Raw genomic sequence first — 22,081 nt, 5'->3', positions numbered from 1 at the left:
CCTTGGCATTAATCAGTAGCCAAGAAGAAGCTATCAGTTTAAAAAAGGTTAGTGAAAATTTATCAATCTACTGCTTTCAATGGTTGTAAACAACATTTAAAACCCCACAAAAAAAGCAATTATAAAAAATTTAATACAAAATATTCACATCAGATCAAGTAATCAAATCGGCAAATAACAATATACATAAATGTTATGGGAAAAAAATATATATATAAAAAAAAAGGGAACCATTATTATACAACAGAAAATATCCAAATAGGACAAGACAGTACCTGTTCTCTAACTTATTTTCCAATCAATCTGCTCACACTGTGTGCCTCTTAATGTACATGAATTTATTTCTGTCAATGTGATAGCGAGGTCGGACTGGGCATTTCTCCAAACTGCGTGTCCGACAGCACCAACATGTCTGCTTCATTCTGGGGAGAAAAGCAATGAAACCATTTTGTAGATCCAAGCATTACATCGATATTTGCAATGATTCCTGTTTATCGCAAGGGATCCGAGAAACACTGCGCAGAAAATGCTGTACGTTTCGTAGCGTCTGTGTTAGTCGATACAGTACATGCTCGTGCCTTTAAGAGGCGGGGGCCGGTGAGGTGGCAAACGTTGGCGAGTGTCTGGATGAGAGATTCTTGGTGCCTGTGCTTATGTTCTGTGTTTTGTTTCCCCGGTGTTAAATGTCCAGCTGAAAAGTATAAAACGACTGTGGCTCTCCTTTCCCACATGTGAGGGCATTACAGGAAGTACACCACAATATAGCAGCGAAACACTTTCAATGTGAGATGGATGATTCCAAAGCCTACTTGTAAGTCTTTGTCCTTCTCTTGCTTCGGCGTCACGTGTCTTCTCTTCTTGGGCCCTGAAGGATGATGAAAAGCGGGAGCCGAGGTCGATCCCGACACGCCATTTATCCGATCATCCGCAGCTGCGGCGGCGACATCCGAAGGCGCTCCAGGCTCATCCTGGAACACATTTTTTTCGCATGAAATGATGAACATGAAAAGGTGCGTCCAATGGAAGATGTCCGCGGCTCAAGGAGAATAACAGCAGTGACGTAAATAGAATACGTGCAGCTAACAGCTGCTGTTTTTGCTTTGGTTGTGTAACAGCGCACCTCCAGCAGCATGGTGAGCTGAGCGTTCCTGTAGTCGTCTCCATGAGCATCAAGAGTCTTCATGAGGAACCTGCAAATGGAACAAAAGTCAAAAACAAGGTGAATCCGATATAATTAAGATGAGATGAGATGAAAAGTAAAACTCTTTCCTACCGCCTTTCTTTCTTCAAACGTCGCGTCAGTCTTTGGACTTGGTGAAGACGGCCGAGGATCTTGTGATTTACCTGAACAGGTCGGATGGCACAGTTGTGAGGATGATAAATAAATACACTTCTGCTTATTCTTATTAGATTAGATTCAACTTTGTTATTGCACATCACAAGTACAAGCAACGAAATGAAGATTGCATCCAACCAGAAGTGCTTTAAGCAGTGATTTTTTTTTTTAATTTTAAATATACATTATTTAAAGCAAAATAAAAATGGGAATAAAGACTATTGGGGATATCGGATATGAGCTTCATAGATTTTTAAGCACTTCCAAATGGGAGTAGTCTACATAAAATGGTTGTCATCCTCTGGAGAGTTTCTGTACAAACTACGCAGTGGACATGGTTTGGGGCACAAAAGGATAGAAACAAATGCAAAATACAATTCAAATTGTGTGGAGACAAATACAGACGCAACCTGTTCAATCTCTTTGCATCGTCTGTTCAGCGCCAGATATTTCCTCTTGTCAAGAACTCTTCTCTCTTCGTCCTCCTGGGCGGCGGCGCTCTCCAGAAGTTCACTCCCACCCGGGCCCAATTCCACCTGCAGACATACCAGTACAATAATCTCAAGTCACTGAAAAGTGCTCCATTTTCAAACAGAAAATTGTTAGAATAAAGTTTTAATTGACAATTACTGCAGTGAAAAGCATTTACACTTGAAGTGAATGGAAATTGCCATTAATCTGTTAAACAATCAGTATTTCAATGAGGAAAAATTGTACTCCATAATATTATTGCTTATAAAATCATATAACAATGTCACAAAGCAGATTGAACAGCTAAGCTATGCGGCTGCTTTAAATACAAAATGTGTGACTATATTTGCTTTTGTTTAATTTGACAGAAAACTACACAACAAATGACTCGTAAATTACCTCCCCGGGTCCCAGCTCCACACCACCTGGCTCCAATTCTGCTTCTAGGATGTGACCGCCAAATAGAGGAGGGAGAGCCAAACCAGAGAAGTCTTCCATGGGCGCTAGGAGACTGGAAACCTAAAACTGTAAAGTCAAAATAAAAACAACATAACAAAAAAAAAATTAAAATATGTGTTGCTATGTAATAATTGCCATGTCATGAAGCACAGTTCAAGAAGTTATTTTGGATTTAAATAGCAAAGTTGAAGTAAAACGATGCTGCCCAGTGCACTTGCAGTGTTTGTGTTTAGCAGTTTCTTGGCTATGTAGTAAAAGTAAGTAAAAGCATGCTGAAAGGCATTTTCTGACGTCATCTTTATTTGCGCGAATAGATTTGCAGAAAGCTATACTGCTGCTACAATCATTTATGGATAACATTTGCCCGTCGTTTAGGTCTTTAGATACATTGAGTGAAACATAACTTAATTGTAAGAAAAGTACGTATTATCACGTGCAGAACAGATCAAGGTAGAATAGTAAGCAAACGGAACCGCACTTAACAGCAATCGATGTCCAAGTCCAGTTGAGTTCACGACCGGGGTACTTGCTTCACTTCAAAGTTAGAAAACAAACATTGTAAGTAACACATTCCAAAATATCCTTGTTATTTGTTAAAATTGCTATTGGATAATTTACTACCACGCTATAGTGAAGAATTTATCATTGAAAGCGGCTCGCATCGCCTCGCTACTGTTTACATGCAGCGGGCGCATGAAATATACGTCACAACAACGACAAAACGACATTTCCCGTGAGTCACCAGTTCCTTCGTTACTTTCCAAGATGGCGGGTGCGTGTTTATTTGGTCTTTTCGATATGGCAATCGGTTGAATTAAACATGAATATTCCTGATATCATTAATACATACTGGAACAATTCCTTTTAAGAGACGTAAAATGCCAATTGTTGTCTAGAATTAATATGATTTTACTAGATTAAAGACGTAAGTTTGACCTTGGGTGTATTGCTAACGTTGGCTAATGTAGTTCGCTTTTCGTGAATTAAAATTTCCTGCACAGTACTTGGAGTACTAGTAAATGCACGTCTTTTAACATGTAAATTATTAACGTGTGTGTCTCTGTGTAGGTGTTGCAGCCTTTTTAAAGAATGCGTGGAATAAGGAGCCGGTCATCGTCGCCTCATTCGGTATAGGACTAATGGGTGAGTCAATAACGAGACAAGTATGCACGTGCATGATACGGCACATTGGTTAAATAAAATAATTGCTTACTTCTTTCGTCAGGTTTTGTGCTCCCAATTATAAGTCCTTACACAAAGTATGCGGGAATGATAAATCGGGCGACGCCGTACAACTACCCAGGTAAATTCTGTCACTACAGTCTGACAGTTGTCAACCAGCTCATGTTTTTTTTAATTATTATTGTTTTTACTAATGGCTGTCATTACATATTTTAATATAGAAAACTCGTTTACCTTAACATTGTAAAATATCTCATATTTAGTGGAGAGCTAGATTCAAAATGATCTTAAAATGCAGGTTTGAATAGTGAATGCAGCCACAAAGATACCTGTGAGTGTTTTTACTGTGCCTAATCTCTTCCTCGTTCCCCATCGCAGTTCCTGTGCGAGATGATGGAAACATGCCCGACGTTCCCGTGCACCCGTGTGAGCAAAGGGGAGACCGGCTGCAATGGCTCAAAGACCTTTGATTTCACATTTTTGCCTCTCCGTATTTGTCAATATCCCATAATAAACATTGTCTATTTAATTACCTTATTGTCCGTGATTGTACTGCCAGGAAAAAAAAAAATCAAGATTACGCAACAATGGGTTTAGATTTTGTTCCTATGATGAAAGTTTCATTCCATTCTAGGGCTTTCAAGCTTCAAGCGGATTTAAAATTCGAAACGAACGAATTGTTTCACACAATCGTTAGTCGGCGTGCACAAAGAATAACATAGGATGAACCGTGAGAACAGACGTCTTGCGTTAAACCAGTAATTCTTATTTATTCTTCATATCCAGAAAGATCCAATCTGAGTTAACACAATGAAAAGGAGAACAGATCTTTATTTCACACAATCTCAAAATTCATTGTTATGTCCTGTTAGGAAACTACAGCCACACAGTACTGTGTCTGTAATTCAGTACACATTCTGTATATTTCATAGAGTTAATGTTGAAATAGCAGTGTTAACATTTCACTTTGGTAGAAGACTTTTACAATATGTCCCACAGTATTTTTTTTATATCTTTACATGGGACAAGTTACAACACTGAAGAAATGACACTTTGCTACAATGTAGTCAGTGTACAGCTTGCATATTAGTGTAAATGACCATTAAGCAACAAAAGTGAGTACACCCCTATATGAAAATGTCCAAATCGGCCACATTAGCGACAATATGAAGAGGGTGTTTATTTTTAGATGATCTACACTTCTTTTGTTTTTTAATGCCTTGACATTGACATCATTACTTATTTCAACTTCACACTTTAAAACCATCCTCATTCTTCAACATAGATACAAATATCCTACCACCAAAGTGAAAAGACAACAAACATGTTATAATCACAATTTGTGCAAAATGCAAAAGCATCCGCTTCAACATTTGTGTGGAAGACGATGTCGCCCCCTTGAGGGACCGAAAATATCAACAGTTAGAACATCAACTTTACAAAGACAAAACGTTGGATGTGTCGTTTAATATGAAACGCTTCCCTGGCTCTCGTCAACTTTCCTGTAAACCTTCTCCTGCACTTTCCGATAAACTTTTAATCCATTCAAGATTCTTCCGAGTCTCCCGGGTCAACGCAAACAACGAGCGTCTATCCCGCCCTCACGATGACTTTAGCTTTATAATGGGGCATTTGAAATGTTCTTAAAACTTAACCCTCCTCAACTTTCTTCTTCCTGTAGAAAAAAAACCCCTTTTCAAATAAAAGCGTCCTGCAGTCCAGACGTTAACTCTTACAGTTCTCGTTTGCATCCTTTAAAACTGGCTTGCTACTGGCATTTTTTTTTTTGTGACATTCATCTATAATTCATGGGTTAATTACATTTCAAGGGTGGATATAAAAACATGACGAAAGGCGCTTAAAATTATTATTATTTTTTTTTTTTTAACTTATTACACAGGATGGGGGCGGTCCACTCCACACTTAAGAACAGTGTTTCTCAACCGGGGGGGGGTTTAAAAATAAAAAAAATAAATGCAGGGGTCCTGAACCCCTTGTGAACAACTCCCTGCTCTCGACGAGGTAAAGAGCAACACCTGTGATGCGCGATGTCAAAGCAGCAGCATGTTTGTTGATTACTGGCCTAAACCCTTTTCATAACCTTCACCTGCACTCTCATCAGATAATTTACAATCACAAAGCAGCGCGAACACTTGAATCGAAAACGATACGGAAACCTAAGGCAACAATCTGAATTTCTAATGACGATTACAGTCGGAACCTGTTCCCAAGGCACGAGACCGGAGTATAAATGTGCCGCGCCGTAAAATAGGAGGAGCCAGTCCTGAAATCCGATCGGCGAAAAGCACTTCTGTGAATGAGGCAAGAAAGCAAATCAAAGACTAAAGGCAACTACTTTCTTATGTAGAAGCATCAAAATGTTGATTACAGCAGACTGATCATATACAGCAAAAATATCAGGAAAAAAAAACATGTCGTTTTGGAGTATTAGTGTTTTTCTAGAGCAGAGGCGGGCCTCAAAATATGTACAGTATATATATTCATAATTATTTGTTCCATACTATTTTTTTTTTTTAATATATAACTTTAGTAAGCCCTCGGAGGACTTCCCCGACTTCACAATGCAGCGGCCCACCCCTGCTTTTAACAATTTAGGTGTCTTCTCTTAATCACAGATCAGTTCCGCCTACATACGCTCACTTTTAGAAATACTGTACTAAAAAAACAAAAACAAAATCAAAAACCTAACTACCAGATTAAACGACTACAACGAAAACAGAGAGGAGAATACTACTGAAGCGTTGATCCGTTCCGTCCCGAAAAGCGCCGCTCACTCGATGATCGGGGCCGAGCGATCGTTGGTGACCGTTCTCCGGAGACGGACGTGCGCAAACGGATTGGTCCTGAAACGCAACAACATTTAGAATACATAAAAAAGGCATCCTGAATTGACGGATGACTGACGAGCACTGCTTCCACTAACAACATGGCCGTGAACATACGGGTTCGAATTGACAAAAAACACAGTCGGTGTCGGCAAATTAGCCACTTTTTCATAACACGCTAATTTTCATGCCAGTAATCTGTGAGTAACTGACGGCCCTCAAAAAGGTTTATAATTGCCTACATATGGGGAAAAGATGGCACCAAAGCACTACTTGTGCGGCATTGACTGGTCTAATAAACGTTCCTGCCCTCACCTCGACATATTTCCTTGGTACTAAGATGCCACAAGGTGGTACCAAAACACTACTTTTCTATTCAACAGGGCTTTGGCGCCATCTTGTGGCATTGTAGAACATTTTCAGAAAAATCACAGAAACGGTGAATAAGCAATTTTTTCAGTCAATAACAGCAAATGATATGTTACCTCCCAAAAATCTGCAAGTAACAAATAGTCGAGCGAACACCATATTTGGTGACTTTTTCCAAACATTTTAGTGACTATTTTTCAAAAAAAAATTTTTTTTGATTCCCGCTCAGAAATAAATGACATGAGTGGAATTATATTTACATTGTTTTGTGTATGACAAAAAAAACCCACACACACAGTGGAAAGTCAAATGCGCTAAACATTTCCAAAGATGTGCGTCCAAGCTGCAAATATTTCGCTATAGTTATGAAAATTAATGCTGGGGGGAAATAATATTAAGAAAAATGAAAGCAAATCTCGTAAGGGGTCAAAACTATCATTGTCATTTGCATTTTCGATAAGCGAAGCAGGGCGAAATGTGTTGACATTTGATTTGTGTGAGAGGGAAGAAAAAAAAATAAGCCATATCACCCCACCCTTAACATTTAGGGCCAGTTTCAGACGGACGTGAAATGGAAGCAGGTGTTTACAAATACCTCGTTGGAGACGGTGGCGAGGAGGCCAACTGCGCGCAGATCTGTCATGGACGAAGAAACGCGTGATTACTCGTTTTCGTATTGAAGCATCAAAGTTTCGTTTTTGATCGCACTCTGACCTTGTTGGTGTCGGCCATGCTGTACGGGCGTGGCCGGAAGGTGCTGATCCTCTGGGGAGGGAAGGAGCGCTCCTCCTCCGACTCGGGGGTGAGAGCGGGAGACACCAGCTGGTCCAGCTGGCTCATGCTGGTGCTGTTGGCCTTGGAAAGGAAAAAGGAGCTGCAACAGAGAGGAGGTTGGGGGGGGGGGGGGGGGGGCAGACATGATCAGTCACTCGCCATCCACTTCATTAGGTACACCTGCGCAAGCCAACAAAATGTTCCGTTTGGATTTGATACTGTTAGCAAAGCTATATTGTGTGATTCTATTTTAGGTGAGAATCTCATCATACATCAAATCAAATGATCTCACTTGATGTCCAGGTGTACCTAATGTTGTGGCCAGTGAGATATGATGGTACCTTTTGGGTGGATGGTCAAGGCTGACTCGCCTCTCAAGGTGATCCATCCTGCTGTGTTGTGGTTGAGTGTAGGAGAAAGGGAACCAGCCTTTCCTGTCAAAGCCCCCCCAAAAAATAGACAAAGATCGATAAGAATATTCGTTTTAAACGAATCGAGAGTCGGCTACTACAAATGGAAATGTAAGAAAAATGACGCCAAATATCCCCAAGTGAATTTTTTTTCCCGTGCAGTACATGAAGGGAAAACTCCCTCAAGGTTTTGGATTAAGCGGCCTTGGCGCGCTTTCATAATCTGACGGCATTGAGAGAACCTTGCAACATACCGTCCGGTCCGATCATTCTGCCCGTAGTGCCACCCGTCTCTCTGCTCCGAGATCAGCAGGGTGATGCTGTCCCCGGGCAGGAAGTGCAGCAAGGAAACACCGCCTCCTCCTCCTCCGCCGCCGCCGCCGCTTTCCGATGCTCCGGGCGAGTGAGCGAACATGGCTTCCACTCGCGTGGGCCCCGAAAGAGGCAGCATCCTGGCACCTGGGTGAGAAAAAGGAGAATTTAGAAACTTCTGTGCTCAAGGGCTTTGTTTGGATTTTTTTCAGACAGTCAATTGTAGATGAGGTTATAACGAATCAACATGCAAAATTCACACTGGATTCAAACCCGGAACATTAGAAGTGTGAGGCAGATGTTCTACCCACTACCGCACCGTGATAAAATGTGTCACTGAACGTTAATTGAACTTTCACTGCCTGCCATCCATTTTCTGATCAAGCTATTCATTTAAACAATTAATTAACCAATTTTTTTTAACCCTATAAAGCCAAACGTATCATATTGAATACAAGACATTTTAAAAACCTGATGTATATGATCTGACGCATGCATTGCACGTATAATCCATTAGAGGGCAGTATCACCCAGGTGATGGCTTTTCCAGCGACCTTGCAAGGTCGCCCCAATTGAGAAAGGAGTACCTATACTTAATTAATAGTGGGAAATGCTCTTTCTGATTTTTTCGAAATACTAATATGTTTGATATGTCTGCTTATTATAATATGTTTGACGGTTATAAATGTATGAATTTAAAGCATTGTGCGCACATGTATGGAATATGACACAAATCAAAAGTCATATGTGGAAGTTGATTAAAAAAAAAAAAAAAGAGTTTGTCCAAAAGGACCAATAAATACTTCATCAGAATTTTCTCATATATTTCATGGTTCAGGTTTTATAGGGTTAACCCTATAGCGCACCTTCTTTCACCAATCAGAATTCAGCATGTCTGCGTTTTTCAGTCTGATTGGTTGGTCGGAGCAGGGCTTGTTACAGTCAAATTCAGCTAGCAAAACACATGTTAAACCATTTAATGAAAAAGTACCTTCATTTCATTTGTGGATGGCTGTTTTTAAAATAATATTTTTGTTGAAATGTTTTACTACATAATACCAGATGTTTTTTTAATTCTTGCGCACAAGAAAAAAAAAAAAAAAAGAAAAAAAATGAAAATTAATACTAAAACTAATAAAAACCTAAATTAAATAAAGGAAGCAAAAAAACAGCTCTGAGAATGAGTAAAAAAAAAAACTATTATGAAAATTCCAAAACTATTCTAAACTCTGGCCACAAACATATTGTACAGAAAAAAACGTTGCGGTCCACATCACCTTGAAAGCCGCCCATCCTCATTTCACTGCCTGGCCTTTTGGGTAGCGGAAGAGTGGACGTGGCGCACATCTCAGCAGTCTTCATCAACCAAGGATGAGCAGTTGGTAGAGTGTTGTTCCCTCCCGGGCCCACCTGTTGGTGCAGCAGCTGCACAGGCGTCATGGCCCTGGACATGGGGGCGCTGTGGGGCAGCGGTGGGCTGTGCGGCGCGCTATGCGGGGCGCTGTGCGGTATGGCGAGGGTGACGCCCTGCGAGGCGCTTCCCGTGGGGGACACCTGGCTGAGCGACATGACGGTGGAGGGGATGAGGCTCGGCGACAGGTTGCTGGTGTTGGCGGCCATGAGGAGGGAGGAGAGCTGCGCCGCGCCGCCCGTCGGCGTGGACGCGGACGGGCTGGCGCTGCCGCTGGTGCTGCTGTCGGCCGGGGGGCCGGTCGCCGACACGCTGAGTGGGGAGCAGCTGTGCTGGGGGGACGCCCCGGGGGCGGGCACGGGCCGGAAGGTCTGAGGGGAGTCGCTCTGGGAGGAGGAGGAGGGCAGCGAGCGCTGCTGCTGCTGGGAACGGTCGCCATTCAACAGGGGTGGGACTTCTTGAACTGACAGCCTCTGCAAAAGAAGATGAAAGCTACTTAAAGTGTTGAAAGAAGGGATTGGATGTCAATCAAAGCTGATCAAATCTGTTCAAGTGAAGTTAGAGAAAAATCTGGACTGAAAAATGAAAACAACAGACGAAAGCTACCTCCACAAAAGAAGACCGAATCCGGGATTCCAACCCAGAATCGCAGAACTGTGAGCCCAAACATGCTAACCACTAACCCACCGTGCTGCCAACGCTTGACATTGTAGCCCCAACCTGTTCTGACTGAGAGCAGCCCAGCTTGGTTTGTCGGAGGACCTCGGCGATCCCGGCAGCGCCGGAGCTCTGTGGCGCCGTGTGACGCAACAGGTTGAGAGCGCGCTCTGGAAGTTTGGTCGGCTGAGTGCACGACTGCTGCCACGACGACAGCTTCTGCGACAGGAGCTCCCTCACCTGTGCAGAATAAGAAAAATAGGGGTGTCAGACAATTACAATTTGTAATCGTAATTAATCGCATGACTTTAATAGTTAACTCACGATTAACAAGCAAATGTTATATCTGTTCTAAATGTACAAAAAAATAGTTTTCCCTAAGTTCACTCTTGTTGACATAAAAGTTAAACTAATAAAGAAATGGCTGCATCTGTTAGTCATTGATACAGTAATTTCATAATAATTTATAAAATTGAGTTAAAATAAAAAAGATGTCTGTAATGTAAAAAAACTTTGTGTTGAGGTCATTTTTCTGCCACTAGATGGCATAATTGCATTTGTAAGAAGCTGGTCACAGCTCAGCGCATTTTTCTTATATTATTATTATATTAATTCATTTGCTCCCCAAAACTTTTTAAATGTTTTGTGTCCCAAATACATATTTATAAAATGTTTATGTTTTTTTATGCTAGAGCATACAGAAGGCTTTGATGCAGCCTCTCAACGGAAAAGAACGGTTGAAGAAATGGTAGTTATTACAAAAACGGCCAGAAGATGGCAGCAGAGTAAAAGAGATCAACCGGGGTCATGTTGGGAAAAAAAGCTCATTTACTCACAGTTCTATACAGATTTGTCAATAATGATGAAACTTAGCTATATTCTAAAGCTAATTGCTGCAAAACGGAAACTGAGAAATAAACTTTTTTTCCTGATGAAAGAAGAGACTGTAATCTTTCTTTTTGTAGGTTCCATGTTTTTATAGCAGTAGAACACAATATTCTGTGGGCCTCGCAAAATCAGTCAAATTCCGGTAAAACAGCCGGGAGTGAAGGGGGTTGCTTCAGTGAAAATGGCTGGGAGTGAATGAGTTAAGAGCTATCTAATCTTTAACATGAAGTAACTTGTGAAATTCTGCACATTTTTAAAATTGTAAAACACAACTTGACCAAGTCCCCACAAATATAAGCAATATTATAAAATTTAATACGTGGACGTGTCATCTGCGTTGCAACTGGAATTCCCCCAGTACAGGCTTTCCAAGTAAGGGGCGGCCATTAATCGTGCGTTCAAAAAAAATGAGTGACGTTAAAGGAACTTTAAATGAAAAATGAAAAATCAGAATGAACGCACGCATTTTGACACCCCTAAAAAAACGCGCAAACGAATGACCAATTTGAAAACACAAACTCAAATCTTTGACATTTTCTTAACTTCTGTCAAGTATTGAATCAATTGCAACTGGCTGCATATCACCTTGCAGTGGTAGTTGATGAGCAGCTTAGTCACGCAACACTGCCGATCCACCAGGAAGCAGTATCGCCTCCTCTCCTCGGTCAGCGCCGACCTGTAACCCGTAGCGACCAGCGTGTCCAGCTCCACTTGGCGCCGACTCATCAGCTCCACAAACTGAGACCAGAGAGTCAGACGGACGGCCATTAATAACCCAGCATACATTCTTTATTTGTAGCCACACATGGAGCTGGAGTGACCTTTTGAGTGCATTGTTACACATCGGGAATAACACACGTGACATCACTTCCTGCATCACAAATAAATCCAAAACAGCACCCGTGGCCTTGTTGACCTTTCTTCCAAAAGAACACTTTCTCCTTGGCTTCCATATTAAGTAAATAAACCCTCTCAATCTTCTCATTGTGAACGCGCTCTCTGAACAATCAGCTGATGCAGATTGCAGTGTAAGCTCATTTTGAGCGACCGGTTTTATTTCTTACAAACAATACAGAGTCGTACAGCGAGCTCGTTGAGGATGCCCGACTGCGAAAGAGTTGACGGTACTCGCCTGCATCTCTCGGTCTCCGTACTTGTTCGGGTGACGGCTGCCCAAGCTCTTCCTGCGCAGCTTCTTCAGCTGAGCCTGGCAGCGCTCGATGGAATCGGTTTTGGACCGCCGCTCGTTCTGGTACTTCTTCAGTGTGGCCTAGAGGGCAAATTCACATTTTTGTGAATGTTTTTTTTAAAGGTGTCAGGCGAGTACATTTTTTTTAATCGTAATTAATTGCATGACTTCAATAGTTAACTAAGTACGTTTTCATACTCTTAAGTGGAAAAAAAAAAGTTTAACTAATAGAGATATGGCTGCGTCTTTTAGTCATCAGTACAGTAATTTCATAATAATTCATAATATTGAGTTAAAGTAAAAAACAAGTGTGATATTGATTTATGTTGAGGTAATTTTTCTGCCACTAGATGGCACAATTGCATATGTAAGACATGGGTGACAAATCAGTGCATTTTTCTTTTCATATTAAGAGCTATCTAATCTTTAACATAAAGTAACTTGTGAAATTCTGCACATTTTTAAAATTGTAAAATACAACTTAACCCCAGTCTCCACAAATATCTGCATTATTATTAAAGAGATACTTTCTCAGCAGCAAAAAGTTAATATTTTGTCCAGAATTAATTTGATAACTTCATTATTTTTCATTAATACCTTTAAAAACAAATGTTTCCACTTGCTGTCGACTTAAGATGGCATCACCTGTGCTGAGGAAGTAGGTAACAACCAATCATGGCTCAGTTTGCTGACCAAACCCAGATAACAGGTGAGCCACGATTGGTCGTTACCTACTTCCTCAGCACAGATGATGTCATCTTCAGTCAACAGCAAGTGGAAAAATTAGTATGTAAAGTTATTAATTGTACAAGAAAAATAATGAAGCTATCAAATTCATTCTGGACAAAATATTAACTCTTTACTGGTGAAAATGGCTCAATGAGTCAATTAAATGTATTACTGCTAAATTTTGATATGGACGTGTCTGCTGCGCTGCGACTGGAATTCCCCCAGTACATGCTTTCCAAGTAAGCGGCGGCCATTGATCGCGCGTTTAAAAAAAAGAAGAAAAAAAAGAAAATAACTCAAAATGAACGCATTCATTTTGACATCTCTAGTTTTATTATATCGATGAAATAACACTTCTGCAATGTCAAGTAGTCAGAGTACATACAGCTTTTATACTGGTGGACATTTGCTGTCCCTAAAAATATCTCACAACACAGCCGCCCACTAATGTCTAAAATGGCAACAAAAGCGAGAACACCCCTTGGTGAAAATGTCACAAAAAAAAATCCTCCCCAGTGTCATATGACTCTTTGTAACAAGGTCTCAGGTGTGAATAGATCACGTCGCTACTCTGTATTGAACATAAAACCATCACAACGCAGAGTCCCCACCACTTTAATACGTTGTATTTCTAGGCAAGGCATCTCGTGAACTTGACTTGAACCACAACTGCGGGGAGACCTCGCGTCCTCGCGTTGACTTACTGTGAGGTATTTGATGTCCAGTTCCAGCTTCTGCTCCAGTTGGGCCAGCAGCTCGGAATGAAACAACTTGAGCTGTTGAAGGACGGCCAAAGACACGCGGGGACAAACGTTAAATTCACGTCTCATTGATGTCTGCGATGAGCCGAGCGCTCTTCCTCCATCTTACCACGTCTTCCAGCTGCACCTGGATCTGTCTATGGACCTCGGCCATCTGAAACAATGTGTCTCCTGCACAAAAGGGTCACGCGGAATAGAATAGAATGGAACAAAATAGAATAGTCTGTTGTGATTGTAGGGAGACAATGAAAAAAGCTGCTTAGCAGCTTCACATTTAACAGCGTATTATAAAGAAAGGTACATAACCTGTGGATCGTGTGAACCTCGTAGTTGGAGATACTGTTTTGTTTTACGATTATTGCGATGATACAGTAGAATATGAAAAGCTTGAAGCATGAAAACGTCTTTTTCCTTTCAGGTATTTTTCAGACTAACGTCATCAGTTTTGGACAGATTAGGCGACGGACAGTTTGAGAAGCTTTATGGACATCACACGGCTCCATGGCATAGTATAATTTACACTATAAGTTTCTCGAAACAGGATCTGTTAGCGGAACACGAGCTACTACCAACACAGTGGTGGCACCACTGAAAACAAAAAAACGCTGAACTCTTAGAGCAGGCATTTGCGCAAACTCAGGGAGAGTCTAGTTAGTCAAGTCAACCCAATTTTTTTTTTTTTACAATAATATGTTCTATGCAGCCCCACTGGTCTAAATATGACATTCTGGTTAAAATTGTGTTAGTGGAATAAGTGAGTTAAGCAACGAAATCCAGCAATTTTTATCCATCTTAGGGGGCGGCCATTTTGTCACTTGCTATCTAGTGAAAATGACATCACAGTTGCTCAGGGCTGAGGTAACAACCAATCACAGCTCAGCTTCAGAGAACAGGTGAGCTGTGACTGGTTGTTGCCTGAGCCCTGAGCAACTGTGACGTCATCTTCAGTCGACAGCAAGTGGCAAAATGGCCGCCCCCCGAGATGGATAAAAATGGCTGGATTTTTCTTCGTAACTCTTATTCTACAAATGTAATATTAATCAAAATGGCATGTAGTGAGGTCACATATAACATATTATAGTTAGGAAATGTTAATTTTTTATATATATATATATATATATATATATACACACACACATATATATATATATATATATATAAAAAATAAAAAATAAAGAGCAATGATGATGACATTTCCGAATGAACAATACTTAGCTCTTTGAAAGAAAAAGAAAAAAGAAAGAAGAAAAAAAAATAAAAGGAAATGTTTAAAGTTGACTTCCACTTTAAACGTCTTAAAATACGCTTTTACAATGTATTACAAATCAACAGAAAAAAAACTAAAATAATAATGAATAAAAAAAATCGAAACAATAAAAACAGAGTTCGATGATGTCAATCAAAACGGCGTATTGTGTACATACAGTCGTTAAAAGATGGTATAAATAGAACGTGAATGCTTTCAAGGACTTTTAGCGGTTTGCACGCAGGCCCTGCTTGGGTTGACAAAGTGGAGCGAGCCTCCTCTCTGCATGGGCCACACAGCGCAGCAGTATGCAGCGAGCGAGCGGCTGGCAGCTCGCCCTCTTGACACTCCCGCCCGCCTCCCCCGCTGTTTTCGGCATCACAATGAGATCATGTGGTGTTGTTAATCTCCCAACAATGAGTCCACTCTCTCCCTTTCCCCTGTGTTTCCTCGCTCTCTACATTTCCTCTTGTGTCTTCATCTCCTCCCCTGGACAAACACAAAGCTCCCCGGGCCCACAGACTATTTCCCCACGGCCCGAATCCTCTGAGCTCGCTTGAGTCTATGAGCGGCTCATTTTTATTTTTTCCTTTCGTAACGACGCCCTTCAATGCCCCTTTACGCCTGCACTCACCCAACTCCTTGGAGCCTTGGCTGTCGCTGGCCAGCTCTCCCAGCTTGACCAGAGCGTCGAAGTAGCCCTTCGCTGCTACCGTCACTCCTGGAGAAGACAGAGCATAGTGGGGGACTTTCATACGAGCTCATAGAGTACTGAGTAAAAGTCTTGGACCACTAACTTGTTTTGTTTTTGTTATATACCTTTTTCCATAACATTAATTTGGCATATAAACCAGCAAAGTAGGCCAGATACAGCACATTTAGCAAGTTTACAGATGCTGTAACAATTTCTCTTTTCACTTTTATTTCCTCTAAGTTTTTAAAGGGGAAGTCAACCCCTCAAAAAATTATTGGCAATTGTGTGTTCTCTGCAGCCTTACTAGTCTAAATCTAAATCTGGTATTCTGGTTAATATCGCGTTAGTAGAATTTGAGTTAAGCAGCATATGCTGTCGAGTGAAAATTAGATCACAGTTGCTCGGGTCTCGGGTAACAACCTGTTGTCACAGCGTGGCTCCAGAAAACAGCTGAGCTGTGATTGGTTGTTGCAACCAAGTGGCAAAATGGCCGCCCCCTGAGATGGATAAAAACGGCTGGATTTTGCTTCATAACTCATGTTCCACAAATGTAATATGAATCAGAATGTCATGTTTGGACGAGTGAGCTCACATATAACATTATTGTCAAGAAATGTTTAAGGTTGACTCCCATCCATTTTCACTGAAGTAAGCCCCTTCGCTCCCAGTTGTTTTACTGGGCCCACAGGATATTGTTTTCTATTGCTATAAAAACATGGAACCTATCAAAATAAAGATTAGAGTCTCTTCTTTCATCAAGAAAAACATACGTTTCTATCTGTTTCCGTTTTGCAGCAATTAGCATTAGAATATAGCTAAGTTTCATCATTATTCACAAATCTGTTTAAAACGCTGGGGAAAAGAGATTTTTGCGACATGGCCCTGGCTGATCTCTTATACTCTGTTGCCAACTGCTGGCCGTTTTGGTAATAACTACCATTGCTTCAAGTGTTCTCTTCAGTTTAGAGGCTGCATCAAAGCCTTCTGTATGCTCTAGCATTAAAAAAAAAAACAGTTGAAACGTATAAATGCGTTTTTGGGACCGTGGTAATATTTAAAATAGAACGATTTTGGGAACAAATGAGTTAACTGTATGGAGTAAAAATCAAAAAGTCCACCCATAAATTAAAACAAAACAAACAAAAAACCTAAAAATCTCTACTTAAGTACAATTAAGTATCATAATTCCACCATTACATCATAAGTATTGGGACACCATACTGAAAAATGGATGGAAATGAGGAGTTTAAATGCTACAACAGCTTCAGCTCTTCTTGTATTTGAGGTTATTTTTAGCCTTTTCATGAGGTCACACCAACTCATCTCTTTTCATTTTTAAGTGGTTCTTCCGTGCCAAACTCACCCAAGCATGCCTTTATGGACCTTTTGCTTTGTGCCCTGGGAATAATAGAAAAGGGCCTCCCACTCATTTGGAAGGATGCGGTTGTCCGCAATGTCTCGATAAGAAGAACAAAATATAATCCTTGATTGCGTAATTAATTGATTAGGAAAAGTGTTTCACTACTTTTGTCAATTAGGGGATTTGATTAGATTTTATTGCCGGTTGTAAAAGACTTTAAAAAGTATCTTTAAAAAAACTCTAAGGTACTAATATAATGTGCACGCGATGTTTCCAGTATGTGTGATTTATGATTGTTTGCATTTGTTTATGCAGCTGTCTCTTGCTCCCAGACAAAAATTCTCCTTGGAGAGATAAATAAAGACAAACCGTGAACTTTGATTTCCATGTTCGCTACCTGATACTTCTTCTGCTCTCGGTATTGAATGTATGAAATGCAAAACAAAAACATTGTTGAATGAAAACAAGTACACTTTTGACAGACAGAATGTTTTGTTATCGCTTTTGTTTTGGATGTCAATAGATTGTAAAGTACTGTTTTAGCGATGAGCATCTAATCGGGTCATCGCTCACACCCACGCTACATTATGTTTTTCCTACTTATTGTCATGCCCTTGCGTGGGGGGAAAGGAGAGTCTCATTATCTGGTGGACTTCTCAGCTGCCGCACACCGAGCAATACGACGGGCAAACGCTACTGAACTGGGCGGCGTGGCTCAATGGTAGAGTGGCAACCGAGGGGTCGTTGGTTCGAACCCATGCCATTGTGACCAGCGTCATCAGTAAGTGAATGAGTAGTCGGAAGTAAAGCGCATTGAGGGCCTTGTAAGGTGGAAAAGCGCCAATATATAAATGAAGTGCCATTTACCATGACAAGTAAAAACTGCGACCCCTGATGTTATTGGGATACATTAATGTATACTTCTTTTTTTTTTAAGCCGCAAACAGCATGGCACAGTTGTCAAGGTAGAATTGGATTGCCTTGTCTTCTGTAGCTACTGTACACTGTAATTTTCAGACAGGAAACAGCACCGCACTTGTATTTCTGTGACAGAGACTCCCCACCCTTCACTTTTGAGTTTAAATGTGTTTTAATAGGTGTGCGGGATAAGTACAACTATATTCTTTTTTGTTTTGTGTTTTTAGATTATGGATTTTCACCCATTGAGTGGGTTCAATCTGCAAAATTCCATTATTATTATTTATTTTTTTTTGGACAAACCTGTGAGAGCTTTCTCGTAGTGTTTGCCCATGGTGACAAAATTCTTCAAACTGGGGTTAAAGTGGTCCAGTATACCCTGTAGACAAACATCAAACATGTCAAGACACATTACTCCTGCAAATCATCACGAGCAAAATAGAGCGTTCATACCTTATACACATTTTCCGTCATCTTGTTGACCTCGTCCGTTCGTGACATTTTCTGCTTCTTATTTCTTCGATCTGCAAGTGTATTGTTACGGACGAAACTCCCTCTTCTTGGTCAGGACGCTCTGATTTACAGGAGATGAGAAGACAGATACAATTATGGTGTATTTAAAAAAAGGGAGGTTTCGTACCGTATTCATTCAAACGTGTGAGATTTTTGCAGGTGATTTACAAAAAAAAAGAAAAGAGGCAGTGGAGGGTGTTTAGAGGTCGCTGCGACCTCACGTCAAGATATGAGCGCGCGACCTTGACTAAAAGCAGATATTTTCACACGGATCTCCTTCTAGACTGGCTGGGCCAATTCCAGCTCTATCGCGCTAATCCAAATATTCCACAAGATAAGAAGAAAGGGGCGGCGGGGGCGGGAGTCACAGGTGTCAGAACGGCGCGACACAAGAGGATGTCCAGTCCGGTGTTGCTTGCTGGCAAAAAAATGTGCAGCTATCGGGTTTTTTATGCGAGTGAGATTACAGGCAAGCTGTTGACCCAGATCAGCTAATGCTACACGACACAAAAAAAAAAACGGTTCCAGACTCCTGCTCATTAGGGCCACCTGGGTGTTTTTGTGTGTGTGTGATAGAAGTGCAGCTACAAAAAAAATACAGGAGGAGAAAAATGAAAAAGAAGATTGTAAATTATTTTTAAGTGGCGAATATCTGGAGAGATTTTATTCTGGGGGAAGTTGCAGTGTTTTTAGCATAAGAGGAGAAAGACTGCAGGTGGTTGGGAGCTGACACAGAAGATGCATTCATGTGCTTTTGCCACTTTAAATGTGCATGGGAAGGGGGACTAATTGATGCATTTGAACACATTTGCTGCAAACACGACTGAAAATCTATCCATCCATTTATCCGTCCAAAATTACATTATGGGTGGTGTGAAAAAGTGAAGTAAGTAAAAAGTAGATCATTTTTTGTCTGTATCTTTAAAAGGTGAAATGGCCACACACCACACTCTAAGGCAGAAAAAAACACGCGACTTCTCCCAACCGATCAAAAGCAAATTAAGTTACAGAATTACAAGTAGGTCTTTTTTTTTTACAATTATAAATTGTTCATAATTATATGTTTATATGTATGTTTATATATATATATATGTTTTATATGTATTATTGTTTGAACTTTTTATTTTAAACATTTTCAACAAAATAGCAAAGAAATATAAATGTTATATTATAATATAAACGTTTTTTTTTTATTTAAACCCCACTTAAAATTGTTTCCAAACTGCGTGATTTTTTTTACTACCAAATAATAATGAAAAAAACCCAGACGAAAATAAAGAAGAAGAAAAAAACTCAGAAGAAAGAAGCATGAATATGCAGATATTGTGATTTAAAAAAATCATAAGTATATAATAAGAATAAGAATAACACACTATTTGTGTTTAGAAAAAACTAACAAACTTGGAGCTACCCAATATAATACCGATATATCATTAAAACCTTCACAAAATAAAAATGATTACATTTAGCAGAAAAATGTAGTAGCGATGTAGCAGAGTCAGTGATTAACAAAATTACACAACAGAGCCACAGCCCGATACAATTCAGTTGTATTTAACTTTGAATTTCAATACATTTGCATTCAATTTTCATGAAGTTTGTTTTGAAACATTTATACAGGCACAATTTGATTTCAGTTGTATGGGCAGTTCATTTGAATTAAATTATTAATGTAGTACAGTCTTTACATTTAAGTGCTGTCATGTGGATCAAAATAATATCACATAAATGTAACCATTTCTTGTTTTTGATGCCTATCCTAATGTTGGTCATGATATAGAACTTAAAGAAACAAGTTTTTAAAAAAATTTTTTTTTTACAAAGTAGTATTTATGTGTTGAAAAAGAAACTTGAAGAAACACTGAACTGGGTTAATTTTTGGGAGTTAAAAATATTTCATTGAGTTTCCCATACGGTAAAGGGTTAAGACTAACAATGGTGATGGAAAGAACAGGAAGAACAGTTCAAATGTCACAATATAATATACGGCCACCACACAATCAGGCAAAGTGCCTACTAAACTCATTTACAAAGCCAAACGACTTGAAAGATCCTTGTAATGCGCAAAAAAATGCACAAAATGGTCTTGTAATTGTAGTTGTTGGATGTTTGGCCTTTTACAGCCTGTTGAAGTGCGCAACAAGTGTAACAGCACGAAAAGGGAAAAAAACATATGAAGAAAGTAGTTACCTTGTTCTCATCTCATTGTCGGAAGAGGCGAGCAAGCAAGCGAGACTTCCCGATGAGCCGTCCTCTCTTTTCTTGCGCCGGGTGGGTTTAGTGAGTGGGGGGTTGTTTCATGAGGCAGGCCACTAAATCTCAACTCCCCTCCACCCCTTTTTTCACATGCTCTCTCTCTCTCTCGCCTGCACACAAGAATGGAGGTCAGATATTTGGTGCCGTTCAGTACCTCTCCTCATTACTGAGCCGATTAGCAACATGCCTTCGCGGATGCGAAAATAAATTGTTTTTTTTCCTTTCTTTTTTCCAGGAGCTCTCTCTGCAGCCCTCCCCTGCGCTCAACGTCCACCAGGCTTCCCACCGGAGCCTGGTCAGCCTCCAAACTAGCGGCCTGTCGCTCTCTCCTGCTCTCGCTCTCTCACTGGGCCTGAATAACAATGAGCTGACAGGACCTGGTCTGAATAGCAGCAGGAGAATAATGACTTGAACTTTTTAAGCCAAAAAAAAAAAAAAAAAAAAAAAAAAAGGCCATGCAGAGGCCTGGCCTACATAGATCAAGAGTAGCACACATTCCTGCTCCCGAAAGGACACGGTGGGCAGGAGGAGGCCTCACTGCATGCAAACATGCTGCAGCATCGGAAGCACTCGACTCTTCTTCATGGGGTTGGCACATCCAGGGCTGAGGAGGCCCTGCTTTTGTTACCTACATCGTTAAAATGGGCTTTTTCTTTTTTTGTTCTGAAGAAATACTCACTGGACACTTCATTAATTCTGCCTTTGTTTGCAAAAATGCTTCAATCGATACTGTTGGGACAGAAATGAAGAATGTCAGTTTTTGCAATCACATCACTTTTCACATCAACTTTAACAATTTGAATGAGTGGGAATGGCATTAATCCGTTCCAGCTCCTCAAAGGAACCTACATTTTGTTACATGTTTTTAATAAAAGAAAAACTGAACATTTTTGCATGGTATAAGTATAAATATAGCAATAAAGAATGTAAAGAAACAAACTGGTTTTATGAGGAGTTTAAAGAGAAGAAGCCTTGCATAATCTCCACCTAGCAGCCATTTTTTCATCTAATGGCCGTCTTATTTTGTATTTACTAGAGTTTCTGGTTATCTATAAATAAAATATATCAAATAGAACGTTTATTCTAAGGGCCTTTAACCATATTATTACTTCAGCATCAACCTCAAGCATATCTAGTAAGTCCAAGCAGTATTTATTTATCTATCTTAAAAGATTTGTCCTAATTTTTTTTCCCACTTTCCTGAAGCAGAACAGTGCATTTATATTTCATATCGTCAAGGATAGCAAGGAACACATACCCAATGACTTTTACTATTACTGTACTTTGGTGACATTTTTTT

At 40.3% G+C, this 22,081-nt stretch overlaps 3 protein-coding genes across 8 annotated transcripts; 1 reads left to right on the top strand and 2 right to left on the bottom strand.

The window, feature by feature from the left end:
* Window positions 1–117: 117 nt before the first annotated feature.
* Window positions 118–2,964, bottom strand: tfpt (TCF3 (E2A) fusion partner). 5 transcript variants are annotated; one of them, XM_086078503.1, is made up of 8 exons: window positions 2,888–2,963; window positions 2,750–2,800; window positions 2,207–2,332; window positions 1,747–1,872; window positions 1,274–1,344; window positions 1,121–1,190; window positions 810–968; window positions 118–422 (listed from the first exon to the last, which is right to left on the bottom strand). In XM_086078503.1, exons 3-8 carry the CDS (start codon window positions 2,303–2,305, stop codon window positions 348–350), a joined length of 600 nt encoding a protein of 199 aa, XP_085934629.1. In that variant the 5' UTR covers window positions 2,306–2,332; window positions 2,750–2,800; window positions 2,888–2,963; the 3' UTR covers window positions 118–347. The 5 variants fall into 5 exon arrangements, with proteins under 5 accessions (XP_085934629.1, XP_085934630.1, XP_085934631.1 ...); XM_086078504.1 differs by having other exon boundaries at window positions 2,891–2,936; XM_086078505.1 differs by having other exon boundaries at window positions 2,745–2,800; window positions 2,891–2,928.
* Window positions 2,965–2,979: 15 nt separating this feature from the next.
* ndufa3 (NADH:ubiquinone oxidoreductase subunit A3) lies at window positions 2,980–3,980 on the top strand. The gene is made up of 4 exons (XM_086078500.1): window positions 2,980–3,038; window positions 3,335–3,409; window positions 3,492–3,569; window positions 3,827–3,980. Exons 1-4 carry the CDS (start codon window positions 3,032–3,034, stop codon window positions 3,916–3,918), a joined length of 252 nt encoding a protein of 83 aa, XP_085934626.1. The 5' UTR covers window positions 2,980–3,031; the 3' UTR covers window positions 3,919–3,980.
* A 213-nt stretch (window positions 3,981–4,193) lies between these two features.
* LOC147172803 (BAR/IMD domain-containing adapter protein 2) lies at window positions 4,194–21,510 on the bottom strand. Of its 2 annotated transcripts, none has more exons than XM_086078987.1 (16): window positions 21,461–21,510; window positions 20,716–20,891; window positions 18,466–18,586; window positions 18,316–18,391; window positions 15,675–15,761; window positions 13,904–13,965; window positions 13,738–13,809; window positions 12,248–12,385; window positions 11,701–11,853; window positions 10,291–10,467; window positions 9,437–10,043; window positions 8,102–8,306; window positions 7,779–7,871; window positions 7,378–7,537; window positions 7,259–7,299; window positions 4,194–6,312 (listed from the first exon to the last, which is right to left on the bottom strand). In XM_086078987.1, the coding sequence occupies exons 3-16, from the start codon at window positions 18,511–18,513 to the stop codon at window positions 6,240–6,242; spliced, it is 1,992 nt and encodes a 663-aa protein (XP_085935113.1). In that variant the 5' UTR covers window positions 18,514–18,586; window positions 20,716–20,891; window positions 21,461–21,510; the 3' UTR covers window positions 4,194–6,239. The 2 variants fall into 2 exon arrangements, with proteins under 2 accessions (XP_085935113.1, XP_085935112.1); XM_086078986.1 differs by lacking the exon at window positions 21,461–21,510 and adding an exon at window positions 20,969–21,210.
* Window positions 21,511–22,081: the final 571 nt, after the last annotated feature.

Source organism: Leptonotus elevatus, chromosome 6 (genome assembly GCF_054856555.1).
Source record: "Leptonotus elevatus isolate MCC_2025b chromosome 6, RoL_Lele_1.0, whole genome shotgun sequence".
In the NCBI taxonomy this organism is placed as follows: Eukaryota; Metazoa; Chordata; class Actinopteri; order Syngnathiformes; family Syngnathidae; genus Leptonotus; species Leptonotus elevatus.
Note: the sequence above shows the minus strand (reverse complement) of the source record. Positions and strands in the feature narration are given on the sequence as shown.

Bases quoted from the DNA above. Each gene is read 5' to 3' on its own strand.
- tfpt (XM_086078502.1), bottom strand. From the start codon at position 2,305: ATGGAAGACTTCTCTGGTTTGGCTCTCCCTCCTCTATTTGGCGGTCAC. The intron at 1,345-1,746 runs GTTGCGTCTGTA...CGACCTGTTCAG, and splicing joins GATGCAAAGAGATTGAACAG to GTAAATCACAAGATCCTCGG. The intron at 1,191-1,273 runs GTAGGAAAGAGT...TTCCATTTGCAG, and splicing joins CGTTTGAAGAAAGAAAGGCG to GTTCCTCATGAAGACTCTTG.
- ndufa3 (XM_086078500.1), top strand. The intron at 3,410-3,491 runs GTGAGTCAATAA...TTCTTTCGTCAG, and splicing joins ATTCGGTATAGGACTAATGG to GTTTTGTGCTCCCAATTATA. The intron at 3,570-3,826 runs GTAAATTCTGTC...TCCCCATCGCAG, and splicing joins GACGCCGTACAACTACCCAG to TTCCTGTGCGAGATGATGGA.
- LOC147172803 (XM_086078987.1), bottom strand. From the start codon at position 18,513: ATGTCACGAACGGACGAGGTCAACAAGATGACGGAAAATGTGTATAAG. The intron at 7,300-7,377 runs GTCAGAGTGCGA...CGTCCATGACAG, and splicing joins GCATGGCCGACACCAACAAG to ATCTGCGCGCAGTTGGCCTC. The intron at 6,313-7,258 runs GTATTTGTAAAC...GTTGCGTTTCAG, and splicing joins TCGCCACCGTCTCCAACGAG to GACCAATCCGTTTGCGCACG.